At 30.8% G+C, this 15,146-nt stretch overlaps 1 protein-coding gene across 1 annotated transcript; it reads left to right on the forward strand.

Annotated features, from left to right (window-relative positions):
- The first annotated feature begins 931 nt into the window (after positions 1-931).
- On the forward strand, positions 932-12,751 carry LOC107436637 (acylphosphatase-2). The gene is made up of 4 exons (XM_016048409.5): positions 932-1,077; positions 3,879-3,895; positions 5,631-5,740; positions 12,538-12,751. The coding sequence occupies exons 1-4, from the start codon at positions 1,014-1,016 to the stop codon at positions 12,650-12,652; spliced, it is 306 nt and encodes a 101-aa protein (XP_015903895.1). The 5' UTR covers positions 932-1,013; the 3' UTR covers positions 12,653-12,751.
- Positions 12,752-15,146: the final 2,395 nt, after the last annotated feature.

The following is a 15,146-nucleotide window of genomic DNA, read 5'->3' on the forward strand; positions in this document are numbered from 1 at the left end:
TGGGAGGAATGTGCCTTCGTGGAGCACTTTTTGATGGAACTAACCCGCATTTGCGTTACATGGAGAGGAAAACCATGAAAACTTCCCACGGTTAGCCTTACAGCCAAGGGACTCTAACCCAAGATCCGTCTAAGGCTGAGGATAATAAAAATTATAAGGATATTAAACATAGCTCGTGTCGATCAAATTTCACTGAGAAAATTTATGATTGAAACAAGTTAGAGCCTAAATTTCGAATTCAAAACATGATGTAAGTTTTTGCTGCTTTGGAACAAAAACATTAAAACCATACTGAAAAATATTTGACAATAAGAAAAAATTTCTTTAAAAATTATTACAGATTGTTATTAAAAAATTAAGAATAGTAATATTATGCGTAAAATAATTTTAATAACTACCAACTACAATTCTAAGCAACAATAATACTTAAATTTTGTTGCATTGAAGCTGATGTGCAAAATAATCATAATTATTTGTTAAAAAAAATTATTAAATAGTTTTTTTTAAAATACCACTTACATATAAGTGACAATCATAGAATTATCTAGTTAAATTATTAATAAATCATCCAAAATTCCTAATTTTTCTCTAAATAGAAAATAGCTTTTATTGGAATGTAAAAATGGAAATAACTTTAAATATTTTTTGGGAGGAGGAGAAAATTTTCCCAAACTGCCCTTACATAAAAATGATTAATCATAAAATTATTTCTATGAAAAATTAATTAATTTTCATTAAATAAAAAATATATCTATTATAGGATTTAAAAAAAAATTAGTTTAATTTTTTTTAGGTATTGAAATATTATAAAAGGGGAGGCACGTGCATTTTAATTAAGTGGAGTCAACTGAATCAAAACAAAAGAATTATTTCTTAGAGTGGGATCGTGACCTAAATTTTATTGTGAGACGAGATCGCGAATTCATCTGTTTTATTTTTAACAATGCCGACTGTTGCCCCTTTCTCTTTCATCCTTTGTTTTTAATTAGAAGGAAGTTAACCATTCAACTAAAATGACTTCAACAAAGGGTCCAGTATTGGTACAAGTGGAATTTGAAGTTTTTGGTGGAATTCAAGGTAAGCGATGAATGCTTTTTTTAGAACTATATATAAATTTTAAGGCTTGTTAGAGAAAAACTATTGAAAAATGATTTTATTAACATTTATTAGTTTAATACAGCATTTAATAAAATATAGTATGCTTTAATGTCTCCGAAGGACAAGTTTTGCTGGGGGAAAAAATAAATAAAATGTCTTCACTTGCATCAAATAAGGCAAAAAAAAATTAACCTGCAATATCAATTTTATTTCAACTCATCACTCTATTGGATTTAGATCCTTCAGATGTTATAAAAAGTGTAACTTTTGAAACGAATCCGAAACGCTATTGGATGGATTTAGAGTGTATTGGACACATTCTATTGGATTTAGATCTTTCTGATGTTATAAAAAGTGTAACTTTTGAAACGAATCGGAAACGCTATTGGATGGATTTAGAGTGTATTGGACGCATTCTATTGGATTTAGATCTTTCTGATGTTATAAAAAGTGTAACTTTTAAAACGAATCGGAAACGCTATTGGATGGATTTAGAGTGTATTGGACGCATTCTAATAGATTTAGAACTTTTTGGTTTTGTAAAAAGATGTAACTTTTAAAACGAATCGGAAACGTTATTAAAGAAACAAAAAGAAATATGTTGATGTTTGAGCCTTTTAATTTATCAGTGCAAACGTAATTTTTATATTTAAGTCAAAAACGAACAAATATGTAAAACTTTAAATATGCTATCACTCATTTATTAAAATAAACTCATAGCATTTTATTTTTCCTAAGTAATTTTTCGCATGAATATAATGTTTTATATGAATGAAACAGCGCATTTAATTCAATGGCTTAGCTAAAGGGGGGCAAGAGGAATATCTGTCTCTGGGCACAATCTTAGAGGGGTGCCAAATTCATGAAAAATATTTAAAATGAAAAAATTAAAAATTTCAGAATACAATGTTTTTTCTCTCGTTCAAATATCCTTAGTTGAGCCGCGATGGCTCAGGGGATAGAGCGTTCGCCTTCCAATGAGGTAAACCGGGTTCAAATCCCAGTCGATACGAATTCCGCATCCAGCTTGCACCAACTACAGTGCTGAAATGAAATATCCTCAGTGATAGATGGATCATGGGTTAGAGTCCCCTTGCCATCAAGCTAACCGTGGGAGGTTCTCGTGGTCTTCCTCTCCATGTAACACAAATGCGGGTTAGCTCCATCAAAAAGTCCTCCACGAAGGCAAATTTCTCTCAATACTCGATCCAGGAGTTCCCTTGTCTTCTGAATTGGGTTCAAAATTACAAGGCTATGGAGTTGAACATAGTGGTAAATCCAAAGATTGGGTCGGCTGTTCAACGACGGTTATAAAAAATATCCTTAGTTTGATTAGCTCGTTACAAGCCTGATAACTTACCAAATTTTTATCCAATTTTCCTAAATGTTGAATAAAATGTTTACTATAATTGCAGGCTGCTTTAGATGAAGGTTATTTGAAAACGTATTTTTAGCAAATTGGCCACATATTGAACGAAAAATGTCATTAGTATAAATGCTTATCTTACTCGGAAATTTTACTCTGTAAGTCTGACGGCAAGGAGAGTCTAACCCGTGATCCATCAACTACTGAGGATATTTTACTTCAGCACTGTAGTTGGTGCGAGCCGGGTGCGGAATTCGTATCTATCAGCCATCGCTGGGATTCGAATCCTGTTCACCTCGTTGGAAGGCGAACGCTCTATTCCCCGAGCCACCACGGTTCTCGAAATAATAAACCGGGATAGTCTAGTTGGTAAAGCGTTTGGTCCATGTCCAAGAGGTCGTGAGTTTGATCCTCACCGGTTGAAGACTTCCCGTGACAAAATGGTGTTTGGTGCATGATAAATCTATTGGGGTCACAAAGTCCATTAAGTTTCCATAACAAATCAATACCTCTGGGGTACTAATCGGATATTAATCACTCTCTGGTTGGTTCAGGTCAAAATTACGATCTGAGGATGAATGGATAACGTGTGATTCAAGTACTGAAATTTTTTTTCTTCTAAATATCAAAACAAAAATCAATTATGAGAAAATAACTTAGGATTACAAAATCGAGAAGTTCTCTTCCAATAATTTGTTGACATTTTGATATTTTAAATTTTTTTCTTCAGGAATTGAAACTTCATAGATTACTCTAGGTTTGCCTGAATTCACTTTTTCTATTTTTCAAATTTTAAATTGTCCCGCAGTGGACTGATCGTTAAGACACGGTTCCCAGCAGATCACTGAAGTCAAGCATCACTGGCTGCGGTCAGTGTGCGGGTGGGTGACCACTTGGATCAGTCTGCTTAGGGACCGAAGGTGTGCGGTATTGGTCCTCGGTAAACTATTCTACCGTAAAGTGCTCAACTTTGAGGGCAAGTCGTCGGGCTACCGAAGCGGAGGTGTCATCCCCACTGCAGAGAATCAAAATTGTGATGGTATGTCTTCGGATCATCCTCATGGATGTTTCCCACACCGTTACTAATAGCCCATTGTACAGCTCTAGTGCGACGTGAACGAACTACAAACAAACAATCAATTGCAACTAAATCTTCAAACAAATTGTAAGTTACCAACACTAAAAATATGTGAATGATAGTGCTATCGTTGTTATATATCGTTGTTATAAAGCAATCATGAACAAAGCAAGTTTTGCGACTTCCTATTACTTTATTTGGTTATTTTTGAATACTTTTTACGAAATAAATTTCGAGCAATGATAGTAATAAAAGATTAGTGTGTGAAAAATTTGTATTTTCATTGTCGTAAATAAAGCTTAAATTAGAAATAATGGTTGGTATTTTATTTTTCAGGTGTTAACTTTTCTAAGGTGAGTTATTAGAAAATTAGTAAGATTTAATTAAAGTCTCAAGAAAACAAGAAAAGGGAAATGATGATTTGTTTCTTCATAAGTATATTTTTCCTTGTTGATTAATTAATTTCGATTTCAATTTTCTACTGTCTGATTTTATGTTGAATATATTGCAATAAACAATAAAGCTTTTACTATTTTGAAGAATAAATTGCATGCAACTGAAAGAAGTTTAATATTAGATAATAAATTATGTAAAATAAATTCAAACTTAATGCATAAGAATTTGATAAAATCATGTGCTACTGAATTTATTCCAAAATATCTTTTCGTGCAGAAAACATTTCATAATCATTTATTTATTTATATTATAAAAATCATATTTCTTAATGTGTTAACTTTATAAAAAGTTTACAATTATTGAAATGTACAGGTTGTACCGTAATGACCACTCTTACTATATATTTTTAAAAAAGTTGTCAAAACATAAGTGAAAGAAAGTATACAACTTAAGGGACAACAAATTTAAAACAAAAATGCTATCAAAATCTAATGAATTACTACTGGTGAGAGCGGGACTGAAAATATCAAAACTTGTAATATTGCCAGATGAAACAAAGAGGAGTTGAGGGGCAATAATGAGAAGCACTTCATTAGGCAGTTAAACTGGTTTTCCTGCTTTTCATCTAGTCTTACTTACTAATGATTCGATAAGTTTTGACAGAATTTTTTTTCATTTAAATATTATTATTTTTTTTTTGCGACCTTCAATATCTGTATTTTTTTATTTTATATTTTTGTCGAGGATTCTAAAAATACGTATTAGGGTGGTAATTACGGAACACCTTCCATAATAATTTCATTAACGAAATATTTCTTTTTGTATTAATATGTTTATCACTTTTTTGAAATATGTTATAATTTAATAAGAAATATGTGTTACTACGTGAAAGGGACAATTTTGTTAATGAACTTATTAAGCTTTCGTTGTTATAAAAAAGTAATTTTCTTTCACTTTACATTCATAAGATAGCCAGTAAATAAAATTATTCATTTCGAAATTTTTTGTTGTATAAATTTGAACAAATATAAAACCATCAACATAACAATATAATTATCATATATCAATTATGAGCCGTTGTGTCTCAGGGGATAGAGCTCGCCTTAAAATGAGGTAAACCGGGCTCGTATCCCAGAAATGGCTGGTTGATACAAATTCCGCACTCTGATCGCACCGACCACAGCGCAGACGTAAAATATCCTCAGTGGTAGACGGATCATGGGTTACAGTCCCATTGCCGTTAGGCTAACAGTGGGAGGTTTCCGTGGTTTTCTTCTCCATGTAACGCAAATGCGTTAATTCCTATCAAAATGCTCTCCGCGAAGGCAAATTTCTCCTAAATCCAGAAGTTCCCTTGTCTTCTGGATTGGGCTCAAAATTACAAGGCTACGGAATTGAGCATTAGTTGTCGTAAATCCTAAATTGGCTCGGCTGTTCAATGACGGTTATAAAAATATATTAATTATACTAATTAATGTATTAATTATGCAAAGCTTTTTATCAATTACACACTTCAAAATATCTGTCATGTTTATAAATGTCTATAATGTTTTCATTGTGAAATCAATTTATAGATAATCGAAAATTAAGTATTTTCCTATTTAGGCAGGTGTTAAAAAAAGTACATTACATTTTTTTCTTACTTCATGTAAAAGCCATTTTGTAAAAATTGCTCCCGTTTTTGTTTTACAGTATTGCAAGCAAATGTGTGATAGATTTGATTTAAAAGGATGGACAAAACCTTCACCCTATGGAACTGTTTTGGGTATTATCCAAGGAGAAAGGGCAAATGTTGACGAAATGTAAGATCATTTTTCGTTTTTATAGCATTAAATGAGAATTGAAAAGATCAAATTAAGCACCCTATGGAACTGTTTTGTGTATTATTAAAGGAGAAAGAGCAAATGTTGACGAAATGTAAGATCATTTTTCGTTTTTATAACATTAAATGAGAATTGAATAGATTAAATTAAGAAGCATTTTAGTTCGTATAAGGAAATGAACTGAATAACTTTTGATCTAATGATTAGATCTTCGCGTTCTAGGACTCATTCTTAATGGTTTGAGGGGTTGACCTCAAATATGCTAATTAATTAGTGATGACGATATTCTAAGTTACGAAATCAGACACAAAAACGTACTTTCTCTAAATAAACATAGCTTTTTTTCGCCGTGATTAGCTTTTTTTCGCAACGGATTTTGATTTCTGACCCCCCAATTATTGGTAAAATATAAATAACTAGTATTAAAATGTAAATTATAGTTTGGTCAAGAGAGCTGTCCAAAGTTTGGCCCCAATGTTAATCTATTTTTTACGTATTTTGCTATAACTCGCGAACTTTTTAAGTGAATTGAAAAAAAATTGCATTTAATTATAAAATTTGTTTATCCAAAGCTAGTCTTTGTATGCCAAGATTCAAAGATAATTCCATGCAAAAAATGACTTTTTGTAAATATTTACTATTTTATTTAATAATAGTTGAAAAAATTTTGGATTGCAAGATATACGATTTTTTACATTATTTTGAAGAATATAATTATAAATGGCAACATACAAAATTTGAGCGAAATTGGTTGAATAGTTCCTGGAAAATCTAATTTTAAAAATACGACATTTTTAAAATTCGATTTCTCCTTTGCTTTTCGACCGATTTGGCTCAAATTTTTTATTTTCTGCATTGTAAATTTTGTATTGTAGGCTGTTTTTTGAAAGCTCTCTGGTCATATGCAGTTAACGCTTTTTAGGGAAACATTTGCTATTTTTATAGTAGATGTTAGTTTATAATAGTTTCGCATGACTATTAGGTTAAGATTTGTCAATCTTTTTACCAGCACCAACTATGCTAAAGATAAAAATGACAAAAAATGACATTTTGTAGAAATGAAAAGCGTTTGTTTTCTATTTTTTCAATATTTGAAGAGCTGCTTCAGCGTTGCATTGTTTGGGCCTATAAAAGTAAGCATAAATTGAAAATTAATCATTGGTTTTAATAAGCTTGATTTAAAAGAAAAATTCCACTAAATTGGTGGATATTTCAATAATATTTTTTTTCTCAATATTTAGGTTAACATTCCATTTTTTACATATTTCGTTTTAATTTCCCTTCATTTCTATTCAGTGAAGCCGTGGTGGTTCAGGGGATAGAGCATTTGCCTTCCAATGAGGTGAACTGGGTTCGAATCCCATCGATAGCTGGTCAGTACGAATTTCGCACCCGGCTCGCAACGACCACAGTGCTGATGTAAAATATCCTCATTAGGCTAACCAGGGGAGGTTTTTAAGGTTTTCCTCTCCATGTAACGCAAAGTCAGGTTAGTTCCATCAAAAAGACCTCCATGAAGACAGATTACCTCCAATACTTGATCCGGGAGTTTCCTTGTCTTCTGGATTGAGCTCAAAATTACAAGCTTGCGGAGTTTGAGCATTAGTTGTCGTAAACCGGAAAATTGGGTCGGCTATTCAGCGAATGTTGTAAAAATATTTATAAAAAGCATTCGTACTGGGGATCGAGCGATTATAGTATATGTCTCATTTTTATAATTCGGTGCCATTTTACAAAGACTTTTACTGAAGATGCTAGAAGTTTTGCATGATTTTTCTTTATTACACAGACATTAGTTGACACTCTTAAGAACAAAATAAATAAATAAAAGAAATTATGCCATATTATTTCAAAAAGTAATGGTACTTCAAAGAAACCAGTTGAGAGAACTAAGTATATCGCCATTCTATACATAAAATATTTTTCTTATATTCTCTTTCCAGAAACGAAAATTTATGCTCTGTTATATTTTACAATTTCATTAAATATTCTAAATTTCATTCCTAAAAATATATGTAAGCTTTTGCTTAACTAAGTACAGTTGATGTCTGTCTGTTACCATATCTTTATTAATCTTTTTAAGACTGCACAATTAGAATTTATGAATGGTAACCCATGTTCACCAGTAAGGCAGTCTAGAAAAGAAAAATGAGTAACCAGTAAAATGTTTTTTTTTATGTTAACCATTTGAAACCATTTGGTAGCACTTTTTTGTTTGATGAAAAAGGAATTTTATAGTGTTAAGTACTGTTTTACCTTGTCTGTTATCAGAATTAGTTCTATAAAAAACATTTATTTATTTCTTCAACTGGATAATCTAGTTTATTAGGTTCTTAATCTACATCAAATATAATTTTAACATTTAATTTAGACTTACATTATTTTGCTGAAATTTGAGGGATTAAATGTTAGAAAAATGTCTGTTCACAGACTTGACAATTTTCATTGTACTTAAAATATCATTAAAAAAGGTCTGAAGGAAAAACCTTCAATTAGCATAAGAGATATGGGTGTGTATAGTTATATTTGAGAAATATTCACTTATAGTTGTAGTGTTTTATTTACGTCACACATTACGTCACTGGCTGCACAATGGGATATTGGCGACGGGCCGGGAAGCAGCCCTGAGGATGTTCCCAAAACATGGAATTACAATTTTTATCCTGTGTAGAGAGGAGTGCCCCCCACGCTTTGGTAGCCTGCGTTTGAAGTCCAGCACTTTACGGAAGAACAGTTTAACGAGAACTGATACCATGCACCCTTGGCTCCTTCACAGGGTGATCAAAGTGGTCACACACCCCACTCACTGACTCCCCGGTGATGCTTGACCACTGGGAACCGTGTCTTATTATGGGACATTTATCTGACATTAAAAAATAAAGAAAAATCCTTCTTCAATTTTCATATGACACTAAATTATAAAAAGGACCCATTTAATTGAATGATTTAGTGGAAGAACATGCTAAACAACATATTGAAACACTCAAAGTTCAAGGTCAAAGGGCACTTTCAATTTAAGAGAAACTAATTTCAAAAGCTTTAAACTTATATCAAAGCTTTAATTCTCAGCTTTATATATACTGCATCTAGCTGAATAGAATTTCATTTTTATTACCGACTGGTTAGAGCCGACCCACTTTTGGGTTTACAGCTATCAATGTTCAACTCGGTTCATTTTTAACCCAATTCAGAGGGCATGGAAACTCCTGAATCAAGTAATGGGACCAACTTACCTCCGGGGAAGAGTTTTTGATGAAACTAACTCGCACTTGCATTACATGGAGAGGAAAACCACGAAAACCTTTCATGGTTAGCCGGAAGGCGAGTGAATTCCAACCCATATAATCTGTATACCACTGAGGATACTTTAACGTCAGCACTGTAGTCAGTGCGGACCGAAGCAGAATTCGTATAGACAAACTATTTCGGGAGTTCGAACCTGGGTCATCTTATTGGGAGGCAACTCCTATACAAAATATACACAAATATACACAGATACTCATATGCGACACATATTACCATTCAAAATAAATTTTGTTCTCATGATCAGATTTTAATCCTTTGGCACAGAGGGAACAACGATGTATGTTTTAAATATTTTTTTCTGACTCTCTAATTTAACTCTCTAATATTTTGGAATTTTTTAATTATAAAAAACAGTTGAGGCGAACCGGGCTCGAATCCCAGTCGATACGAATTCCGCATCCGGCTTGCACCGACTACAGTACTGATGTGAAATATCCTCAGTGGTAGACGGATCTTGGGTTAGAGTCCCCTTGCCGTCAGGCTAACCGTGGGAGGTTCTCGTGGTCTTCCTTTCCATGTAAAGCAAATGCGGGTTAGCTCCATCAAAAAGTCCTCCACGAAGGCAAATTTCTCCCAATAGTCGATCCAGGAGTTCCCTTGTCTTCTAGATTGGGTTCAAAGTTACAAGGCTACGGAGATGAACATTAGTAGTCGTAAACCCATAAAATTCGGTCTGCTGTTCAACGACGGTTATAAAATATAAAATATAAAAAACATTCCAATAGTTTCTGAAAGAAATCCACTGTATTACCGGAATTATATTTGTTCTAAAATATGAAGTAAAGAAAAGTAGTTTGAATTATTTAATTTAATTTAAAAATTATTAATTTAAAAAAAATTATCAACAATTGACTTTGCGAATTAAAGAAGTTTCAAAGTCGAATTATTGTTCATCTTAGATCAAAACAACTGCAAATAATTGCAAATTTGAAAAATATATTGTTTGAAAGGGAACCATGTTTGGGAAATTTTTACCATCAACGCAAAAAGAGACACCAGTGTACGCTGTTGTGTTTTATAAACAAAAAAACTATTAAAATGCTAATGTAATATTTTTCGTCTATTCTGTTCTAAATTATTACAAAATACTGAAAAAAGTATGAGAAATATGTTTAAGGAAATCTGCGTGTCTAACCCTTTATATCTCAACAACTCTGATTTTAATAAAAATTACTCATACATTAGAATACATCATTCTAAGCATGTAAAAAATAATAAAAAAAATTTACAACATAAAATAAAAAAAATTATTTGAAAAAAATTGGTTGTTGCATTTCTGCAAGCTTATGCAAAATGACAAAAAAGTGCTTGCTGCATTCCTGCAACATTGTGAAAAATGGCACTAAGATTGAGAGATTCAAAAATTTTAATTCATATGAAAATTTTTAAAACAGTTGTTACTTTCGTTGTAACAAAGTCCTACACCACATTTCTCACAAATAGTTTGTGTAAATCCTTTGCATTTTGGGTATTTGCATCTGATTCTTTTGTTAGCCCAATTAAGCCAGTGCCTTAGCCCAATTAAGCCAGTGCCAATTTCATCTTGGCGCACTAGTTTTGGCCGACAATCGCCGAAATCGTCCTTCAAAGTTTGTTGGGGCAAAGTCATAGGCCTTTTATGTATGTTGCAGATATGCAAGGTGATATAAAGGGCTAAGAGTTAAGTACTATTTAAAGGGGCTTCTGGGAATTCAATGATGAGCTGCATCAATTTTTAAAGATGGAATTCTTACCTAAAACTATTCCTTAGTATTGTTTCCAAATACATTCTTTATGAGATTCTGTGATTTGAAATAGATATCTGCGCAAAACACATAAGCGGGGGCAGATCAATCTCCAGAACTGTTTGAAAATGCGGTTTATCATTTATATTGCTCCAAGATCTTCAATTCCAAGAAGCAATCGTAATGATTTTAGAACTAATTATGAACTTCGATCGTTAGATCAAAAGTTCTCCAGGGTATAGAATTTTTATTGCGAGCACTGTAGCATCGTAGTATGTGAATTTTAATCACTAGATCAAAAGTTCTTCTGGGTATAGGGTAAACTAACCAGTGAAGGAACACTTAAGCATCGCTTGCCTTTTAAAAAATCATATTAATTTCAAAATTCGTAATTTTAGTTAAATGACAGTGTCAACATATTTGTTACTAATTGGAAATTATGTAAAAAAATTTTAGAGAACTTACATAATATTGTTTTAAAGTTTTGGAGGTTCAAATAACAAGTAGTAAGAAGACCCAGTGAAGGAACAGCTTTTACCAGTGAATGAACACCCAGTAAAGGAACACTTAATTTTGGTTATTTTTTAATGCTCTTTATGAATTTATAAGCCATACAAATATTTAAAAAACAAGCTTATTCTTGAAATTATAACATATAAATACTTGGAAAATGTTAACTTTTTTTTGTAATCATGAATTGAAAATTAACATACTCGTATACATACTGTTCATTCACTGGGAAATCTATGCCCAGTAAAGGAAGATGCCTGTTCCCTCACTGGTTAGAAGTTGTTTTTCGTATTTTTAACATACTTTTGATGCGGAACATCACTAAAGGTACAAGAAAATTAAAGTTTATCTTTTATTTTCATTAACCAGTAAAGGAACACTTGTTCCCTCACTGGTTTTTCATCGTTTGGTGATCCAGTGAATAAACACCCCCTTATCTCAGTACTTTATTATGCTATGATGCTTTAAAAAAAATAAAACGTAACTTCAATAACTATATTTTGAATTCTCTTTTTCACAGTGAGAAAAATAAAACTATTACATGCAATTAATTCCACTTCAAACATATAAATACAAACACTCGCCTTATAATTTTTTCAAAGAAACAAGGTGTTGCAGAGATGATAACAAATTCAAAAATTTTTCCAGAGAAGTCTATTTGACCAGGTAATCCAAAACATTGCTAAATGACTTCCTATTGTTTGGCAGTAAGCTATTGTTACCAATCAATCTAAAGAAAAACTTTCAGATTCTTATTTTTAATCAATATATATGAAATGTTTCTTCACTGGGTAATGTTCCCTCAATGGTTGGTTTACCCTAATTTTTTTTTTTATCGTGAGCACTCGTAGTGTGTGAATTTCGATCATTGGATCGAAAGTTCTCCAAGGTGTAAAATTTTTTACCGCGAGCACTGTAGCAACGTAGTATGTGAATTTCGATCTCTAGATCGAAATTTCTCCAAGGTGTAAAATTTTTTACCGCGAGCACTGTAGCATCGTAGTATGTGAATTTCGATCTCTAGATCGAAAGTTCTCCAAGGTGTAAAATTTTTTACCGCGAGCACTGTAGCATCGTAGTATGTGAATTTCGATATCCTGATCGAAAGTTCTTCAGGGTATGAAAATTTTTTATTGTGAGCACTGTAATCAAGTTATATGCATTTAAAAAAAATCCAATTTTTTTAAAAAAACTTTTATGTATGATTTAGAATTATAAATTGTTTATGTTTTTTAGGGCTATGTGGTTACAGCATCAAGGTAGTCCTGGATCTCGTATAGAACACTGCGATTTGAGAAACTGGCAAATATTGGATAAACTAGATTATCGAAATTTTAATGTCCGTTTTTAATTTTACATGCTGTGCATGATGTCATTATCTATTAAGTACTCTGTTATCCTTTGTATTAAAAGTGAGATTCCATCAATAAATTTGATATTTTTATCGTAATTATATTTATTCAATTGAATTTGTAAAAGAAAATGTTTCAAAAATCAGTTAATGAAACAACATATGTGTAGTCTTTTTATTGCTGTAAATATCAAAACCGTTATGATAATATAAGAATGTTATCTATTAAATTAATTCCTAAGGTATCCGACTTGGTGAAAACTATCAACTTCGACGGAAATTTCGATTTTTTTTTTACTGTCTGTATTTGAACTTTTATTCATTTAATCGCTTAAATTGATTAAATTCATGTAATTGCCTTTTCAAATCGCTTTGAATGGAGAATGAGTGTTATGATTCTTATTATTTTGTTCATATAATATAAGTTGTTTTAATATTTTTTTGGCAATTAATTACTGTAAATGCATTTTTTTTTCTTCGGAAAACGTTCGTTTTGAGCCATTCTCTTCACGCTAACACACATTACAAAAACATTTATAATACAATTATTTGAAGTTTTGAAACTGTAATGTTTTTGTTATGCTTTCAGTATTTAATTTTTATATTTAAATAAATTATATGTTTAAGACAAATGTAATTCACTTTCAGAAATTAATTTTTTAACAATTATTTATTGATTTTTTGTCAAAGTTTTCGTGCATTTTCTTGCCTTTTCTAAAAAATGTTATTTTGAGAAAATTTCTTTACGCTAACACGCGTTACAAAAAGAGTTTACAATAGAATTCTTTGAAACTTTGTATGCAGATTTTATATAATGTTAGCTATGATTTGAACAAAAAGCTAAGGTCTAGGGTTTGAATTTATTATTTTTATCACGCTTTCAGTACGAAAGTTTTGAATTTAAAGAAAAATCAGCATTGAAACATGTATTTTGATCTATTTAATGTACAGTTCAAAACACAATGTACGGTATTTAATGTGCAGTATTTAGCTTAAAACACAGGTAGCTATATTTTAGAAAAAAAAATTTTGATTGTAAAGCTGTTAATGTAACATAAAAAAATTTGTAGTTTTTATGTTCAAATTTTCCCTCCTTTGGAAAAAAATATTATTAAAATTTTCAATGTTTACTAGTTAATGTTTAAGTTTAAAGTAGGTTAAGTTTAAGTTTAAGCTAAGATTTATTATATTGGAACCCCTGCTTACAGAAAATAAAATAAAAATTTTAAAGGATTTTTTAAAAAAAAAATTTAGTAGTACCTAGTCGGATTCCTTAAGGGAATGAAATGTTTTAACAGGTTAATAATTTTGTGGGGAAAAACTGCTAAATCGACTGCTAAACTTTTATTGTGTGTGTGATTTATTTATTTATTTGATTACCTTGTTATGGAATACATTTTAACACAGGGGATTGGAAATATTCCGTCGTTTCTTTTATACAAAGATATAAAGTAAACGCTATATCGCTCTTTGTAGTTTTTTCTAGAAAGTTTTTAATGATTTTCCAACAAAAAAAATACATTTTATTAAAAAAAAATTGTTGGATTGTATTATTTACATTTAAAGCTGTTGGATTGTGTTATTTTATTTCGACAAACCTCTCAAGTTTTAATTTCAATTTCAAATTTTAGAATTCCCAAATTTTCATTTAAAAAAACGTTGAGTTAAAGCATTATGAAAAAGTGAAAGATTTACCATGTAAAAAGTTTCTGAAAATTTATTCTGTATCTGATATAGTAAACATGAGAACTTGATCAGAATCTGAAACTGAAATCTAATTTAATGGAGAGAAATTTTATTTTTCATTGAAGGAATATTGAGAAATTTTTTTATTTGACCATGCCAAATTAAGTTTTCTGTAAATTTGATTAAAAGAAAATCTGAAAGTCATTATTTAAATAGTGTCCCAAAATAAAACTACCCGTTTCCAAAAAATGCACCACTGTGTCTTTTTTTTAATCCATAAACAAACGTTTGAAACAGAAATTAAAAAGCAAATTTTATAACAAACTATATGTCTTACACTGTTTGAGATGAAAAAGTGTTTTTTTATTTTAATTATTTTTGAAGAAAGTCATAAAATTTTTTTGTTTTAAATTAATCATTAAATGCTTGTAAGTTGTACGTATTTTGAAAACCAATTTTAATATATTCCCAAAAAAATTGTTTCTAGGAGGAATATGAAGTTTTGAATTTCTATATGTTAAGATTAAGGGATAATTATACTTTTACCATTAAAACTTACCTTTTGAATATGTTAAAAATAATTACCATTTGATGCACTCTTTAATCAAAAGTTACTGATTTTTTAATTAATTAAGCTTTTATAAACTCGAGTTTCTCCTGATTCAATTAAGCGCAAAAAGAACAAACCTTCTTCACAAATATTAAGGTGCTAGGTTTTAAAGGTAGAGTCATGTTTTGTGTAATATTTTTTAATATAATAAAATAAATAATTAATTATTTTTAACTTTAAGCATATGAAAGATAAGGA

This window comes from Parasteatoda tepidariorum, chromosome 12 (assembly GCF_982258835.1).
Source record: "Parasteatoda tepidariorum strain Cologne lab strain chromosome 12, Ptep-v5.0, whole genome shotgun sequence".
Classification (NCBI taxonomy): Eukaryota; Metazoa; Arthropoda; class Arachnida; order Araneae; family Theridiidae; genus Parasteatoda; species Parasteatoda tepidariorum.

Excerpts from the sequence above, each read along its gene's own strand:
- LOC107436637 (XM_016048409.5), top strand. The coding sequence starts at position 1,014 with ATGACTTCAACAAAGGGTCCAGTATTGGTACAAGTGGAATTTGAAGTT. Across the intron at positions 5,741-12,537 it reads AGGGCAAATGTTGACGAAAT|GGCTATGTGGTTACAGCATC; the intron begins GTAAGATCATTT and ends TATGTTTTTTAG.